General features: G+C 36.2%; 2 protein-coding genes across 2 annotated transcripts in view; one reads left to right on the forward strand and one right to left on the reverse strand.

Moving 5' to 3' along the window:
- Positions 1-1,239: 1,239 nt before the first annotated feature.
- On the reverse strand, positions 1,240-9,573 carry LOC140925308 (dual adapter for phosphotyrosine and 3-phosphotyrosine and 3-phosphoinositide-like). Its single transcript, XM_073375312.1, has 10 exons — positions 9,469-9,573; positions 8,395-8,514; positions 6,617-6,750; positions 5,288-5,430; positions 5,053-5,100; positions 4,822-4,884; positions 4,248-4,333; positions 3,457-3,544; positions 2,198-2,225; positions 1,240-2,078 (listed from the first exon to the last, which is right to left on the reverse strand). The coding sequence occupies exons 1-10, from the start codon at positions 9,510-9,512 to the stop codon at positions 2,068-2,070; spliced, it is 765 nt and encodes a 254-aa protein (XP_073231413.1). The 5' UTR covers positions 9,513-9,573; the 3' UTR covers positions 1,240-2,067.
- An 84-nt stretch (positions 9,574-9,657) lies between these two features.
- The window catches only part of LOC140925309 (cilia- and flagella-associated protein 65-like), a 34,612-nt gene continuing 25,638 nt past the window's right edge, over positions 9,658-18,631 (forward strand). Inside the window, exons 1-13 of the mRNA XM_073375313.1 lie at positions 9,658-9,753; positions 11,252-11,420; positions 11,675-11,777; positions 11,991-12,026; positions 12,515-12,645; positions 13,187-13,301; positions 13,832-13,922; positions 14,554-14,699; positions 15,325-15,438; positions 15,759-15,867; positions 16,419-16,534; positions 17,129-17,278; positions 18,123-18,177. Coding sequence (XP_073231414.1) covers positions 11,272-11,420; positions 11,675-11,777; positions 11,991-12,026; positions 12,515-12,645; positions 13,187-13,301; positions 13,832-13,922; positions 14,554-14,699; positions 15,325-15,438; positions 15,759-15,867; positions 16,419-16,534; positions 17,129-17,278; positions 18,123-18,177 — 1,315 coding nt within the window. The 5' untranslated portion in view covers positions 9,658-9,753; positions 11,252-11,271. The remainder of the gene's footprint in view (positions 9,754-11,251; positions 11,421-11,674; positions 11,778-11,990; positions 12,027-12,514; positions 12,646-13,186; positions 13,302-13,831; positions 13,923-14,553; positions 14,700-15,324; positions 15,439-15,758; positions 15,868-16,418; positions 16,535-17,128; positions 17,279-18,122; positions 18,178-18,631) is intronic.

Below are 18,631 nucleotides of genomic sequence, written 5' to 3' on the forward strand. Positions count from 1 at the left end.
TTTAGGACCTCTTGGACATTGTTCTTTCAGAATATCCTGACAAATCCCATAATTTCAGAAAATTTCATTATTATGACGTCGCACTTTGTACTCTATCTCGCGGGGTAAGCCCCTTCCAGCTGACGTAGTTTTACGCGTGTAAACAATATATTGAAAACAAAGCGAAAGTTTGTTTTGTACATCTTTCTTCACGGAAAGAAGTTCGATCAATAGATCGCTGGGTAGTTAAAAGCAAAAAGTCCAGTAAAACTGCTGCTTTCGACAACAAGCTTCTTCGACAGAGGAAAAGGAGACTGTTATCTGCATATTTTCACATTTCTGGATTGTCCTTCGTTTGAAACAAAATGTCTGCCGACTTTGATTCGCTTCCTCCTGAAATTACGCTGGAAGTATTATCGTTTTTGGACACTAAAAGCCTTTGTAATGTTTCCGAGACTTGCAAGAGATGGCACGATATTATTTACAACACGGATCTTTTGTGGATAAGAAGGTGTAAATCGTTGGATCGAAAGGATGTTAAGGAAGATATTCAAAACGGTGAATGGCGAAACATTTTCATCAGCAACTACGGTACAAACAAGATTAAAAAACTTTGGTTAGAGGGTAAATTCAGCAAAGCGAAATCTGTGGATGAACTTCCCTGCAATTTCCTTGGCCCTTTTAACGTCGAAACTTGGGGTTCTATATTAGATGCTGAAATATCTAGAAGCGGTTGAACAAATTGAAGGGAAACATTCAATTCCATGAAACAGTAATAGGAAGCGAGCATCAGTGACTCTCTACGGGTCTCCTCAAGACGTGAAATCTCTGGATGAACTGCTAAGCAATCTCCTTGGACTTTTATCGTGAAATCATGGGGTAGTATATACTGCAAGCTGAAGTATCTCGAAGCGGTTGAACAACCGATGAAACAGTCATCTGTAGCAACTCTCGACGAGTCCTTCCTGATTGTAAAATTGTCACGAGAATAGCAGTTCAACTGTATTTCCTGTCTTGTACATAAATCACCGATTTGCTAGGGACTTAAACTCTTATTTCTAGCTTATTTCCAGGATGAAGACATTTCATTTAAATTTGTTAAATGACGGAGCGAAGTCGACGGATATTTTTAAACAGAAAACTTAAAGGTGAATGTGAAGTGCCTCATTTCTTAAATGTAAATATTATCTTAATAATTTATTGTCCCACAGTAAATATAATTTTATATTGTCAAATAACAAAAAATGTAAAAAGCAGATATCGCTTTCAAATAATTTTTATTCAGCCTTTTAGGGAAAAAATGTCCAGATCAGCATAAATACTAACATAACATAGACTGACAGCAATAAAACTATAATAAAATAATTTTTATAAGAATGTCTTATCTGACATCTAGATATCATGAAGTGGGCTCAAAGCACATTTCACTCAATAATAATAAAAATAAAAATATAATAATTATGATGTCACAAAATTACTATAATTTATAACAACAGGTCTTTAGCTTTAAAATACCAAATGTACATCCTTACGTAACGTGTTGCAAAAACTATTTTATATAAGCTGCTTGTAAAACAGACCTTAGATACACCTGTAATACTCCACAGATATTGATGACAATTTAATCAAGACTCAGTGGGCATATTGATAATTTTCCTACTGTACTTATTATTAATAACAGCAATATAATAACTTCAGTGACAGCTATTTACAAAAATAAGTCAAATATGAGGTTTAATCTCCAACAATAAGATGTCTCTTATTAAGGGTTTACATGTTCAACCTAAAACTATCAATAGCTGTTCTAAGAACGAAAGATTTACGACAATAAGTTAACTTTGTTTTCAGTACAACATGACCTAAGTAAGGACATGACAGTTCACCTAATAATCTCATTAGCTTTTTGAAATATTTTCTTTGAAATTGGTACAGTTTAAATTTTGCACTGATGAAGTTTCCAAAGCCTTGCATTATATTAATTTCCTCTTAAAATCTGTATGTACGTGACATCTGAGAATGCAGGCATGTTCATTGCCAGAGAGCTGATGCTTTGCACTTGACATATTCATTAGATCATCTGAATCAGTTTTAGACAGTAACTGAAAACAGAATATATATGGATGACACAATATGAATACAGTTACACTACAACAAGAAATAAAATAATGTGCATGACAAGAGAGCAATTGAAGGTGTAAATAAAAACATTTCAACTTACCACTCCGGCTATTTCTCTTAATTTTATCCTGCAAAATAGATAAGATTTGTTTTACTGTCACATAAATGCAGTACATTCCAATAATTGAAACAAACTGCATACATTTAACCTTCAGCATACGTCAACTCAACTAATGTAATTTATCTTGCTTTATACTTCATTGACCTTGGAAGGGTGTGGCTAAATAAAAAAGAGACCCATGGCCAGTCATCTTGACTGAACAAGCTTTGTTTTATAAGGTTTTACCCTCCCTTTTCCCCTGGATGTGTCTTGATAAGTATCTGTGAAACTCTCCACTGAGGTTCTCAGAGAGAAAGTAGGGAGCTTAGGCAACGATGACGACAAGAGCAGTGAAAACATCACTAAAAGAATTAATTTGCATCCTTTCAAACTTTACTGCATCTATTTGGACCAGCTTAATTTGCTAAATGTGGGTGATCTGTCGCGGAGTTGAATATGACTTTATTGAGGTTCAAAAAGAGAAAGAAAAATTTGTTGTCAAATGTTCACGTCCTGCATAAAACATTGCATTAGGAGGTTTTGCATGGTACTCGTGCAGTGGACGTCGAAGAAAGGTACTAAAAAGCATGATGCATGTGCAGAGCATTATTTTGCCCATAAGACCAATTGTTTTTTGATGTTTTCATTGTCGTCCTCAACATGGTTGCTTAAGCTCCCTCGTGCCTGATGGTTACCACTCAAAAGGTTGTCATGGTTACCTTCTGCGCTTGTTTGTGGCTCCCTTAGTTTCCCAGGAAATACCTGTTCCAGGCTCCAAGATAACCCTTTTTTACAGATCATGGCTCATATTTCACGTGTCTTTCACTTACGCGTCACCCATACTATCTGAGAGCCTGGAACATGCTAGTCCAGGCACCTTCCCCAAACCCTTCTATTGGCCTTGGGTTTGATACATGAAAATGTATATGTTGTAGGATGATTTGTTTCTTAGGCCAATCTGTTTTTAACCTAGGTCAGTTTGTTTCACCCTAGGTGAATTTGTTCCAGACCAGGTTAATTAGATTATCTAAATGTGTATTTGTCATCACCCTACATTAGGCCAATTACATTTGACATTTTAAATGACCCATAAAGTTAGTATTTGAGTTATGGGTCATTAAACTCTTAGAACAGGGACACATATATTTTGGGGTATTACTGGGTGGTTTAAACAACAACAGTTAAGAAAAATGAATATAGTGTACAACCAAGCTTGTTAATAAAATGTACCGAAACTTTTGCATTTTCACGGATCTTACCAGTTTCCATGTTAACAGATCTATCCATTCTTGCATCTCCTCCTTGGAGTCTGCATACAGGAAAAATGTTCTATTTGGAAAAACCAAGCTGAGAGAGGAAATAAATACCATCATGTTACCACTGTTAATATTATATATATTTTGACGGTATTATTGGTTTTCCCCAAAACTGTATCATGTTACCAAACATCAGTTGAAAAAACAAAATTTACTGTTAGTGGTTGAGACTATTTGGCATTGATCTGACATGGAGAAGACCTCTTCTAAAGGTGATTATTGAATGCTAAGCACGTGCAAAAAGGTTTCATTTGAATGGTTACATCATAGGATTTCATCCACTGACTCAACAGCATAATAAACAGTACCACAGGAAAGTACTGCTCAGTAGCTTTCATTTGAATGGTCACACCATAGGATTTTGTCCACAGCCTCAAAAGTTAGAACCACGTTGTACCGCATAATAAACAGTACCACAGGAAGGTACTGCTCAGTAGCTTTCATTTGAATGGTCACACCATAGGATTTCATCCACAGACTCAAAAGTTAGAACCACCTTGTACAGCATAATAAACAGTACCACAGGAGAGTACTGTTCAGTAGCTTTCATTTGAATGGTCACACCATGGGATTTCATCCACAGACTTAAAAGTTAGAACCACCTTGTACAGCATAATAAACAGTACCACAGGAAGGTACTGCTCAGTAGCTTTTTGGGATCTGATTCGCACATTTAAAAGTTGGAGTAACAATAATCCCCCCATAACTGTAAATTTACCCACATAAAATCTTACCTGAATGCATTTGGTTTTCCACAAGTGTTATTTTTAAAAGCCTCTTCTGCCAGCCGAAGGTCCAGCACTCTTAATGGTTTCTTATCCTGTTACAAAATATTGCAAATGAATGTAATCTATTGATATCCATTAAGTCAGTTGAGATAACAGTCTATTTGAGTTGTAAATGCATGCTTTAAAATTTATATTTTACAACTCCACACAACCACATAACCTTTTTGAAATTAATTAGAATTAGTAATAACTAAAGTTGCGTACCCCTAGCATGAGACAACAGGCAGTATTTCGTGATGCCACCACTGGTTTCCCCTCAAAAATGATGTCTGAGAAATGAGTGCAAAAATTCCATACTGATGACGCTTCACTAACCAGATCTGGGTGGTGCTTCTGATTGGTTGCTTCTGATTGGTCATGCCACTTGGGAAATTGCTTCAACCAATCAGAAGTACTACCCGGATTTGGGTAGTGACGTGTCATCAATATGGAATTTCTGTCCTCCTTCCTCGAATGTCATTTCGCGTGGAAACCAGTAGTGGTGTCATAAAATGTCAGTTGTTTACTCAGGCTAACGTACCCCTCGTTCGTTAAAGTACTGTAAGGTGTTTCTGCTTGTGACAAACCAGCGTCTCTTCCAGTTCTGAAAGAAAAAAACAAGCAAGCAATAATGTTTCAATGAATTGGGAATGGCAACATAAAAATCAACTGAATATGTGATTCACAGATGGGTCATAACAGGTTATGGTTATGGTACTCTGATAAGAATAAAGAATGTTACTGGTGAAAAGAGAAAGAGCTTTTCTATTACCTTATGAATTTTTCCTTTTTTGGTAAGAAAACCCTCCTTTGATGCTATCTAAAAAACGAAATATACCTTAGGATTAGGACACATCCTAAAAAATTAATTGTGCTAAGCAAAAGTTCCAGGCCAAAGAGGTTCAACATAAATTGTGTTTTTTTTAGTGAATTTATAGCAGTTAATTACTAGTTTACACAAACAATATCTAACAGAATTCTCCTGATGTTGTCCCTTTGATACTCACAGACCAGTCCATATCTACTGGTTCCTGCTCAGATGACTGCGAGGTTGAAGTGAACCCACACACAGCATGCCTACTGATTTCATCATATATTGAAGGTTCTGGCACATGAGAAGAATATGGGTATTCCAGTGTAATAGGTTGACCTAAAAATTTAAAATATTAATATTTTATTTCAAGACAAGCTAACAAAGAGAACATTTTAGTTTTAGAATTTCAATTAACATCGATATGTGGCATGTTAGACAAAAGTTCTTTCTTGATACTCTTAGTCTAGATTAACTGAACCCAGCCCAGTCAAAATGTTTTACAATAGTGGGCAAGATAACCAGAGTAGCAGGCAGCAAAAGTCTAAATGTTCCTGATTAGAACTTAAATGCTGAGTTATGGTACACAGCAAAATGCCACTGGAAGAGGCAAAATCGCCAGCTGCTTGCTCCTTTTGACAGGGCTGAGAATCACTGGCCTTAATCTTAAGTTTAAGTATTGACCAGAAAACAGTAATTTTGTTTCTTTACAGGAGATTATAATTAAACGATCTCCACAAATAGGTTGCAGATGCTGAGATACTTTTAGACATCAAATCACAAAATTTAATCTAACAAAACTCTTTAATGAAATACAGTCAAGCCTTCCCCTTTTAAAAAATACCTACAATCAGCGACAAAATGGTTGAGACATTGTACTCAAATAGGATAACTTCAGAGAACAATAGAATCTGCACCCCTCCCCTGCCCCCTCCAATCAAAGTTGGGGTGTTTGTTGTTTTCTATAGGTAGCTCGAACATCGGCACAACATTGCATGGAGGGGATGGGGAAGGAAAAGCCATATTTTCTCCTTTTCAAGTCGGTAAAACGTAATCCCAGTTTAGGGCAAAGTGTCTGAACTCATCTTGTTGCAGTGCAGGCTACAATTATTGTAGCCTGCACTGCAGCTGGCCTACGCAATGTCTTCAGTCAAGTCCACTAATATGGACACCTTTTGGACTGTCCGTACAGACTGCATGTGTCCATCTATGAGTGATGTCTATCTTACAGAGAGTCAATTAACAAAGTGGGAGTAAAGAAAGTCAGGGACCAACTGTAAGTGTCTGTTTACTAGGGTGTCCATCGTAAAGAGGTGTCCATCAAGAGGGTTGACTCTGTGTACATTGCTATACAGACAGTACATGTATAGAGTTTCTGCGAGCCAGCCATAAAATACTATCCCTTTCAAAGTTTGACTTCTCAGATTGCCTCCCAATAGAAATTTCTACTGACAATTTACTATTGGTATTGATATTTTGTGGAACCAATAAATGCAAATGCAAATAATGTGCTCTACAAGCAAACCTGTTTCTCCTCCAATGATTGGGTAATTTTGGAAATGATCCACCAGCTGCTGGAGATTATGAAATTTACCTACTCCAAAGACAAATGTGCCATTATTGGAGGTCAATGCAAAGTGCTTCACAGAATCAACACTCCTGTTGTAACAACACAGGAAACTATGCTCAGCAAGATTAGCAAAAACATTAATTTACTGCCCCAGTTATTTAAAAGGTAGCATTTGCTAGCCCAGACATCATTTCAACTTAGCTCAGAATGGTCTTCATCTGACTGACCATGGAAAGTGCTACCCACTGAATAATATACATGCCTGGTTACAGTTGGGAGAGTGCCAGTCTACTGAGCGGGAGGTCACAGCTGGTTTGAACCCCAGCCAGACCAACACTCAGGGTCTTTAAATAACTGAGAAGAAAGTGCTGCCTTTGTAATGACATCTGCAAACAGTTAGACTTTCTAGTCTTCTCGGATAAGGACAAAAAACTGTAGGTCCCGTCTCACAGCACTTACACTTATCTGTTTTTGTGGGACATAAAAGAACCTACACCACTGTTCGAAAAAAGTAGGGGACGTAGACTCCGGTGATGTGGCCAACCTTCAGACATCATTCACATCATGGGATGGGTGGGTAGGAAAGCTACTGCCAGTGGCGCCTTTGCATGTTGACATCCGAGCTTACTGTTAACATGTTAATATAAATTATATTGTTAAGAGGGCATGTCTGTTGTCCTCTCATCCATGACTCCTTCCTTCCTTCCACTTATCTCTATCCAGTTGAGAATGCAATTGGTTTCCCTAATACTTATTCACAGGATAGTGATTTATTTGGTGGATAGTGATATCCAACATTTAAACAAATGATGGGAACCAGTTTATCAGGACAGTTCTTAAATTAATTGATAAGGTTAAAACCAATGAAAATTATTTTATAAAGAACATCCCTGCCATTTATTTGATCTGAGGGGCCTGTTGTTTATTTAAAAGTGTTCAGCATTTGGGCCTGGTATTGAACAAAAAACAGATTTATTTCTGTTTTAAAAGTGTTCAGCATTTGGGCCTGGTATTGAACAAGAAACAGATTTATTTCTGTTTTTACACAGTGTATCTCATCAAACCCTAAGAGGGACTTTTTCACAACCTGCCCTAGGCCTTCTCGTTCTTATCATAATTAAGTGCTTGAAAAGAATTTTGTATAAAAATAATATTACTTTTATTGCAAAGAGTTTGTTGTCAACTCAGATTTACATGTCTTATAACCTCAACTTCCTATTTTACAATATAGATTTTTATCAAAATTTACTATGAGCTTCACTCATTCACTACAATAGAGACAGTGGGATTTTCAGTTTTGCTTCAAGCCATTTTTTTAGATTTGCTGCTCTTGAAATTTGTGGTTTTTCAGTTTAAGTCTCCTCTTAAAGCAGAGGTGGGTAATTTCTTTTTTAGAACATTTTGGTTTTTATTATATAAATACATCTACTTTTTTATATGATTTTTTAAATTTCATTATATTTCCAGATCACTGTTTTAAACTATTCTTAAAAGGGTACACTCAAAAGGTCTGTAAAGCTGTAAAATCAGTGTTCTTTGAAGACTATAGACTTAATATTGTGGGATTTGTGACACACTGTCCCTTTATTTTTACCACCAAAGTTGTGTTTTTTGGTTTCCATTGACTTTTATGGCAGATTCACAGTTTTCATTGATTTATGTTTAAAAGAGGGGGCAGGGGTTGGAGAGGGGTCAAAAGGTCTCAATACCCCACTTGTTATTCATTTACCCACCTCACTGATACAGCATAATGCCCAGGGTTGTTCTTACTGGGCCTAATCAGATAACTTCCTTGACGACCATAATCTAAAAGCAATGCCTCAGCACTGTTTCTTGTCAAATCATGGTACCACCTGAAGAATTTATAAAGAAGGAAACAGTATGTCATTTTAAGCACTTTTACAAACATTGCTTGTTGTTTATTGCTTGTGAGAACAGTCAGGAACCAGGCTTATTCAGATGCCTTTGAGTGAAGGGTGAGTGGGGGAGGGGGGGGGGGGGGTAATTCTGGAATGTTTGGGAGGGAGTGAAGGTGGTGGGGCATACCTCTTGAAAGAGACAAGAGGGTCCAAGATTGGGTATGTTTTGTTTACCTGGTTTCCGATATCATGAAATCTTACTGTCTTTCAAACCCAAACAGTCAAAATCTGTAACCAGTTTCAGAAAAAACCATACCTTTTGAAAATGCACATAAACAGTATAGTTCATATAAATCAAAACATGGAAAAGGAAAAAAATAAGGATTTATAAATACGCTTGTGGATATTTTTCAAATGAGCACTGCAGGCTTTTTGTGTAACGCAGTCGCCCTCTCATTCACTCTACAGTACTCACGTACCTGTTTTAATAATCAGAAATTCATCTCCAGTATCGTTTTAACTTATTTAGCAAGCATTAAGCTTAAATATACCTGTAGGTTTACGAAGGTCTAGTTAATATGCCATTGTCGACAAATTTATGCTTGATAAGCTCAATATTCAAGCTTACGTCATTAAAATAAGAAATGTAAGTTTCATTGTATATTTACGGCTTTATCGGTTAAAATAAAACCTTCTTTTTCTACCGAAACACCTTTGACATGTAGAAAACGTTCGAGTCTTATGTGAGAAAATAGAGTTGAAGTGACAATCGAGTTTCGAATCCAATGTTTGGCACGTACTTGGCCTATTCAGAAGACCACGGAGACAGGAAGAAGCACACTACGTGCAAACAAAACGTGACAGATTGTCCTAATCAATTAGAGTTACAGTTTTTGGCATCCTTTTCTTTGTAAGATATGCAATCAAGGGGTAAAAACTCAAACTTACGGGATATCTTCGATCCTTTTCAGGTCCGGTTCTGAACCATCCATCGTTTGATATTTCCCGGTTCACCGGAGGTCGATAAAAGGGAGAGGAGCCTGGAACGGAAATATATCCAAATATGGTAAGTTTCGTAACTACGGTGATTCCCTATCAACAACCTTGTGGGCGCCATCTTTGTTTTGTTGGTTTCTGCACAAAGTTTTAACAACCTGATTATTTATGAATTTCTTCGCTAGGGCACGAGAAAGACCTGGAATTCATCAGACTGATCACTGTAAATCTTAGTTGGTGAGTTTATTGACAAGTTAATTTGATCGGGTTGGAAAAATTTAATAATGAAGTTTGTAAGAGACAATCTGGAATGCTTCATTGTATGTTTCCTTGTCAAAACCTTTTTCTTTTCCTAAATAAGAGAGAAATTTTAATTTCTTTCTTCACTCGTAAATGATAGTAAAAGCAACCCACAGCACAGAAGGAAATTATTTCAATAAGTTAATTACAGACTTTGTTTGTCTGGTTTGTTCATACAGATAACAGCAATCTTGCCTTTCACATGTGCTGCAGTGTAATGAAAAGTAATATTGCCGTTTTATGTACAAAATTAACTTACTACTAGCGTATCATTGAATCATAAAAACTATGAATACCTCAAACAACCGCAAATATACGAGCTAAATAATAGATTTTGACCTTATTGAACAATCACACTGTTTGTACAGTATTAATATTCTCATGTTTGACCAGCCTTTTTTCGCTCATGACACAATAACATTTTAAAAGTACTTCTGTGTAATACGACAGAAAGAGTTGCCTTGTTTCTTTCTTAAAAGAACTCTTGTAGTTTAAAGCCCCATGCAAACGGATGCAACATTGTTGGCCAACAACTCCCAACATTGTTGGATGTTGCATGTTGCGTCCGTTTGCACACCCTGTTGCATGTTGTTGGATGTTGTTGTGTGTTGTTCTGCAAAGTTTGAAACCAGTCAAGCTTTTCACCAACAACTCCCAACATTTCTTTTGTTCCATGATTGCCGAAGCGTAGCGTAACAATGTTGGATCCGTTTGCATAGCTCTTTCAACATTGTTGGGGCCACGCACGCTCATTATGCATGGTTTACAAAGACTTATGGGTTGTATCCTTCCCAAGATACACTGCAGGTCCCAACATTGTTGGGAGTTGTTGCATCTGTTTGCACACCACTGCCAACACGCACGCAACAACTTCCAGCATTGTTGGCGCAACAGTGTTGGGAATTGTTGCGTCCATTTGCATGCAGCCTAAGAGATGGGTTGATCAGCATGTCATGAGCATGGGAAAAAGATTAAATTCTTGACTTCGTAACAGGATTTGGCCTTACATGTATGACCTCCTGAACCTTTAGTAGGCACTCTATCCACTAAGCCATGCAGAGACTTGTGGAATCAAGATTTTTTGTTTGACCCACATTTGTGACGTGCTGATTATCAGTCATCTTACAGTGCGACCGGGAAAACTGTGAGCACTTGAAATATTTCAAGAATATTTATTGTGTTAAGACCAATCATAGCAAAGATCAGGACATGCGAGCAAGCCACAAACCACAAACTAATTAATGTTCTTGCTTGCGGTTTAGTTTTCTCACACCTGATTGGTTTTTTTCTTGCAACACAACAACATTCCAGAAATATTTCTGGTGTTGACGGTTTTTCTGGTTTGACTGGAAGTGTTCACTTACTGAGGTTCTTCTTTGTTTCAACACAATCACTGTATCGCTGACTGATGGAAATTCCTTATTTATCTGTTCAGCCAGTGCATTAAAGTTAACCATGCCAGTCCAAACACAGCGCAGTGTCAATCATTTTGGGATAGAGGTTGCCGACAGTGTTACATGGCAGGGATGGGAACCTGGTGGAGAATACACTCAACAAATTGTACTAAAAAATGTGCAGATTAAAACACAAAAACTACAGTACAAGTAAGTATTTGCTTTCAAAAAACTGCAGTGTTTTGTCAAAGGATTGATTGGAACACAGTTAGTTGGACAACCAATGTAGCAACACATTTACAGGACGTACAATAGTGTATCATGCCAGACAAGTTATTTTTTGAAGCACCCAGATAGATCTCACTGTTGTTAGTTGTAGAATCAATAATACTCTGGAAAATCTATTTAGATTCTTGTTTAAAAAACCACTTCCTAAACCTCTTTTTTTTTGTCTTTGTTTTAAGGTCTCCATCAAGTAGGTTTTTTACAACACTTTATCCCAAGCCGATTGTTTTGAGTTCTGGTACAAGCTTTACACTGCCTGTCACATTCAGACCTCTTGAAAAGGTAGCTATTTAATCTATAAATAAATCTCTGTTGTCAAGTAGTGCAAGGTATGCATTGAGTATTTTCTAATGTTTCACATTAGACATTAAATTAAATTAAATGTTTCACATTTCACTTTGTAGATTTGATTAAAAATATTATTTCAGCTGATCATGAGTAGGTAATATTGAATGAAAGATTTTAATATGTTTTCTGTATTCTATTTTGCTGTAGGGACAATATGAAGACTGTATTGAATTTGAAACACATGTGAGTTTAGTCATTGTTTACCTAGTCTACACCCATTATTAATCCCAAGTAATTCCTTTAATTCTATGGCATCAAGCTTCATGCGAGAATGTTTTGAGATGCATTTTCATTAAATCTGTTTTCCTACTCATAGGCTTTATCAGTAACTGTCTTCACATTGTGGGTAGCTCCTCCTAAAATGTTCTGCAATAATATTAAATCCCCTACCATTGGTATAGGATTTAATGGAGTCAGAACCAATTGAGGAATTTTCTGTCTTTCTTCTGGCTGTCTGAACTCCAAAGACAAGCTATTTATTAATAAACAACATCCAGCTTAGAGTGTGGTTTAAGGCAAAACTGGATAACGTTAAGATGTTGAATCTTTATCTCATCTCTACTTTCTATAGGTTTGTGGACAAATTATTTACAGTTATTATAAAAAGGGAAACAATTGGTTGTAAGTATTTTCACTGTTAGTAAGCCACAAGTCTCATTCCTCTGTTTCAGGAAGGAGTTTTCTCCATTCCCATGAAAGCTGTGTTGCCAAAGGCAGATATAGCCGTACCAGATTCCTTGAAGTTTGGCATGTGTGCAGTGAAGGACTCTGTTGAAGTTGTATTCCAGATTACAAACACAAGGTAAATAATTTCAGGGGAAAATTAACACAGGAAAGTAACTTTTAAAATCCATAAAAATAAAATTTTTAAATTTTCAAATTTCATAGAATAGCCTGCGAGCAAGCTATCCAGGGAGCTCTGGCGGCAGGGCGGGAAAAGGAAGGAGAGCTTGCAACTACATCTCTAGAATTTGAATTCCACCTCTACTTCCCCTGTGCCTCCCTGTCGACTGAGTTGTTAGATTTCCTCCAATCAGCACGAAGTGGCAATGAGCGCGAATGTAAACAAACTTTGAAAAACATGTGCCAAGAGTAATGATGTCATTACTAATGTCATCTCTGCCAATCAGCATTTCGCATTGACTTTTTCGATACAGGTATTCAAATTCCTGAGATGAAGTTGCAAGCTCTCCTTCCTTTTCCCGCCCCGCCCCCAGAGCACGCCAGAGAGCTTGCTGGCAGGCTTGTCATCTAATGAATAAGTTAACATTTGAAAGAAATACGCTGCAACATGTTGTTTTCATTCCATATTAATTTCCTTTTTTTCTGCTTCTTTTGATCAGCGACCTTGTGACAAAGTTCCAGTGGAAGGTGTTAGAACCATTTTCTGTTGTTCCAGAAAGTGGAACCATGGCTCCAAGAACTTCATGCAGTATCAAAGCATCATTTTGCCCCACAGTAAGATCTCTAAAGAAATACCATAGATGAAAATAATAAAATTTAATGTTTGTTACCCTAGCCCTCCAGTTCTATTATGTAATTTGTAACTGATGTAGTGTACCATTCTTGGCTGAAGTGTAATCTTCTTTTACACTGCAAACAGAACTTGTCAGTTTTTAGGTAACTAATCCATCTTGGAACTGCCCTATAATCATCTTTTGAACTACTTGATTTTCGGGGATTACTTATTTCAACTTCCACTATGTTTTTGTGGGTACTTCGAAGTAGCAGACTAATTACATTTCCTTGAATTAAGAAATCATTTGCCCTCCATTTCTGGTTAAAGGAGTGCAGGAAACGAGGCTCCAACAGGCTCCCTACAAATTCTCCCTGTGATTTTCAAGCAATCCATATACAAGGCAAATTGTAAACCAGAAAAAAAATTGAACTACAACATATACATTTGTAAAAGTCAGCTTCCTTTTCTCTGTTTTTGTTTTCATCTTACAAATTATTAACATATCCCATCATGTTCATTTTTTTTCCAGGCAGCACTGGTTTATGAAGCTACTGCAATATGTACTTACTGTGCTGGTCAAAAGACACCTTTTACAAAGCATGTGAGAATTGAAGGAATAGGTAATAATAATAATCATAATCATAATCATAATAATCATAATAATCATAATAATCATAATAATCATAATCATAATCATAATAATTAATAACAATTGTTTATTGATAAAAATGCTTTATTATTAATAATATTTTGCTTAAAAAAGCTGTCCAGTGAAAGCTTTATTTTACCAATTTTAATAATAATAATAATAATAATAATAATAATGATAATAATAAACATTTTTTAAATTAAAAATTAATAATCTTTTATTGATAACAAAGCTAACTATAAAATCCTTTTTTTACAGTAATCATTATTATTATTTTCACTTAAAAAAACTATTCAGTCAAGCCTTATTTACAATTCCTTTCAATTACAAAAAGACACTTAACTTTGATGAAAATAATTCATTTATATTAAAAAAAATTATTCGAATTAAAAACATTTCCTTTCAGTTAAAAAACAGCTTTTTTCAAGGGTAAATGTATTCAAGGAATAAAATAAAATCAACAATAATAATCCCGTCATTTGATTAGGGAAGAGATAGATCAGTTCATTCCATCTAGAAAAAAAGTTAACGTTCATAAAGACTAAACATAAACTATTGCTGACAGTTAGGATTCCTAAACTTTGCTTTTTAAACTCAATCAGGTAAATTTCCTCACCTGATGGCCAGTGTTCCAGGATCTAAGGAAACTTCAGAGTTAACGAGTGATGGTGAAGTTGAACTAAACTTTGGAGAAGTACCTGTTCAAACCAGTGCTAGCAAGTGGATTGAGCTTCATAATGTTTCACCAGTAAGTACAGTATTAAACTCTGTGATATGTTGTTGTCACTTCCCTTGTGCTATGCATGTATTCAGTTGAAGCTTTCCTAACAGACATTCCCGTAAGCAGACAGCTCAATACTAATGGCCGCCTTCACAAAACCCTGTTTTTCTCAACTTTCATACAAGCTCTGTATTTTTAAATTCCTGCAAGTGGCCAGCTCCAGTCACTTGGTTTTTTGCGTACCAAGGATGTTGGCTCATGAGAGCTTCACTGTATTTTCAGAAATATGTATGATATCACTGTACACTTCATTGTAGTTGTACTACGCTGTAGAATGGCCGTGATAGTTTTTTTTTCATTTCACTTCACACAGCAAGGTCTTTTGATCTTGATTCAAGTTACCCCACAGAAACCATCTTATTTAATTTTTTTTTATGAAGATTATGTTCCTGAGGTTGCTGCTGCATTATACGTGTGCTTGTCTGACTATAATTATTGTAACAAACAGACACCCTGTCTCCTGCAAATAAAATAAATTGAATTTTAATGAAATTCCAAACAATCACAAAACTGTTCTTACCTAGTATCAATCTTGATACAATCAAGTTGGCTGACGTCGTATTTAATTAAATGAATTATTTGTCATTTAAAGGTTAACGCACCTTTCCAAGTACTTCAGCCATCAGCTGCTACTAATGTTGATACAGTGTTTTCATGCTCTCATTACCATGGTGTTGTACCAGCAGAAAGCACCATAAGACTCAAGGTAAAAATAAAGCTTTTTTTATCTGTGTTGACTGAATAAAAATTGGGGGGAAATGTAGCCGGAAAAAACAACAGACATATCATAATGCACCCCTGATTTTTGCCCCAAAGTGATGTCTGAGGAAGGAGAGAAGAAAATGACTCTTTATCCAGAACTGGGTAGTGCCACATCATCAGTATGGAATTGCTGTGCTCATTCCTCAGACATCATTTTGAGGGGAAGCTGTGGTAGCATCCTGAAATGTTCTTGCGTAATACTCCTTCTCATTGATGATTTTCCTAACATTTCTATAAATTTTCTAATTTTTCTTTATTTCATAGGTGTCTTTTACTCCTCAAAATCCTTGCTTGCAGTCTGTGGATTATATGGACATTATGGCTCTTGGAGCTACGAACTGCTCTGTCATCAAGTGCACTGGAGTGGGGAAAGGTGATTAAGTCTCTGTAGAGTATTTTTAATGGCTAAATCCTATCCTGCCAGTAAAATGTCCCTTTTGTCCATACCCCAGACCTAACCTGCATGATGCTGTACCTGTTGCTTGTTTCTGTTACAGGTCAAATTTGATTTCTTTCTGGTTAAAATTTTTTTACCTGACAGCAGTCAACTTTGACCTGTAACATATGCACCTTTCCCTCTCTCCATTTGTTACCATGATCACCCATCCAAAGCACCAAACTCAATTTTTTCAGTCAAAGTACTGTTAATAGATAATTATCCTCCAAGCATCCAGTTCCCTCAAGTAACCATCAAATCTTAACATTTTGATGGTCATTAACAGGAGGCTGTTTAATGTTACATTCAACTAGTTTAACACCACTTTGACTCACCTTAACTTGTGGTTTTTTGACATGCGTTTGCCAAAGACCTTTCTCTCCTTTTCACATTGTCATTATTTTAGTTGCTTGCAGTCTTTTGTTTTTTGTGAGAAAGCAGAAGTGGAGCTTGATATTCATCTTGGTATTTGCTTAAAATTTTGACAGGACCAGATGTTGTTCTTGACAGCGATTATCTCGATATGGGAGTTGTGGAGTCTGGAAAATTTGTGGCTAAAAGTTTCAAGATTTTCAATAACAGTGACGTTCCTGCAGCTTATCAGGTAGACATTCAGTGTCTGAATCTTATTGTTTTGAGCACTGTGTTTGTTTTACAGAGACTGTAAAATCTGGTATCACTGCTTATGAATGCCATAACATCTGGCAAACAGAATCCACTTCTATCAATCATTCCAAAATATTTAATGATCTTATTTTACAATGTTTTGAGGATTTATTAAGTCATGTTAAACAAATAAAATAGTATTGATTGGTTTAAAGGCAAAAACACTAGTGTGCAAAGGAGTTGGTAGTAATAAATGGTGAATCTTGGAGTGATTTATTTTTTAATAGAGAGATGTTAATTACATCTCTGTATTTACGTAAGTATAGATACAAAATACATCTATACTGATGAGGATTGTGGACTTTTCACAACTTCATCTCTAGACCATATGTAAGTACATTTGTTTAATCTCATTTAAGACGTCAAAATTGTCATCAATCATTTTGGGTGCATATGGTCGTTTTGTATTAAGGTTTTATTTTTTGAGCTTTGGCTTGCAAACCAAGGTCTTTACTTAGTTTACTATAATTGTAAGTTGTTACATTGTCACATCTTTGTCTTAGTAACATTATATTTTTTCGTTTTTGAACAGTTCATGATAGACTGCAGTCGAAGTGTCTTTAAACTGGAGACAACATGTGGTTTACTGTCTGGGAAAGGATCAGAGACCATTGTTATACGATTTGCACCAACAAATCCGATCAATTATTACAGGAGGTTAACCTGTCTTGTTCAAAATCAGGTAACTTTGTCAACAGAGTGTTCACTTATGTTTTTGATTGAGATACTGATCATTTATCAAGGGAATAGGCACAGGGAAAATGGTTAAACTTTGGGAACTGGATATGAGAAAACTTGGGTTATTATACATTTCTGGGAAACTGCCCACCTACCCCTCCCCAAAGTCTACAGTTTGCTCTAAGTGAGAAGTAAGTGTTAATGTTGGCTTATGGGAGGGGTAGGGTTGGCAGTTTGCCAGAAATGTATAATGATCAGAAAACTTTTGATAGCTCTTTGCTTTTCCAAGGATGAAAGAACTAGGGGAATGTAAAGAAAAAAAGTGTTACAGGAAAAATGAAGATTAATTAAGATAATAGAGCACAATTAATACCCTCAATATGCAAAATAGCAGTTTTTGAAATTTAGACTAGGGACATTTGTAACCCCCCAAGAGGGCCCTAGATGCCCAGAGCTTCAAAATTTTCGCGTATCTAGTGTCTAAAGTTTAACCATTTTTTACCATTTTTTTAAAGTGGTTTAAGAGATTGTTTGGAATGATTTCCACCAAGTGAACCAGACCGTGAATAGAAGTGATGCTCTACTTGATACTTCCAGTGTATTCGAGGCTACTTGAGCATAGATGGGTTAGCGCCATTATCAAAACACTTAACAATGGCTTCCTAACAAGTAGTTAAATACATGTGGCTACATTAAACTGTTTCATTTAAAGTTGAAAACAATTGTTATTGTTTGCAATATTTTTAACATGAAATGGTCCAGAGAATCTACCTCAGCTGTTTCAAGATTTCCCTGACAATGGTTTATATCAATTTGAACTTTCTGTCATAAATGCTGTTTGCTTGTAGGACCCACTTCTCATTGATCTGTTTGGAACCTGCCACACTGAACAAGTGAAGCCAGGTATAGAAAAAATATTTATATATGATTGATAATTGCTTCCTATTTCAATCTGATATCTTCTTATTTTCACACCATTATAAAATGAGGAGCGATGTGTTTCCGAACTGTTTCCAGTGTCAGCAATATTGAATTGTTGAATTCTAAAGACTGTATCAAAGTTTTAGGAAAAGAAAAAGAAAGTCCTTGTCTTGTGGTCCTGTCCTCGACAAAACGTGAAATTAGTTTAGTTGTGCAGCGACAGCAAAGAAATGTACAAGAAAGCGTGATACACGTGCAAAGTTGTTGTTTTGCCAATCTAAATCTATTGCTTTTTTTCCTGTTCTGGTTGCTGTCGCTGTTGTTGTTGCCTAAGCTCCTTAATGCAATTGGTAAAACATGTTTGTCTTACCTCCAGTTGCCATCTTTGGAAACCTACTTCTCACCTTCTATTTGTCCACATATAAAGACTTCTGGC

Source organism: Porites lutea, chromosome 14 (genome assembly GCF_958299795.1).
Source record: "Porites lutea chromosome 14, jaPorLute2.1, whole genome shotgun sequence".
NCBI classification, from domain to species: domain Eukaryota; kingdom Metazoa; phylum Cnidaria; class Anthozoa; order Scleractinia; family Poritidae; genus Porites; species Porites lutea.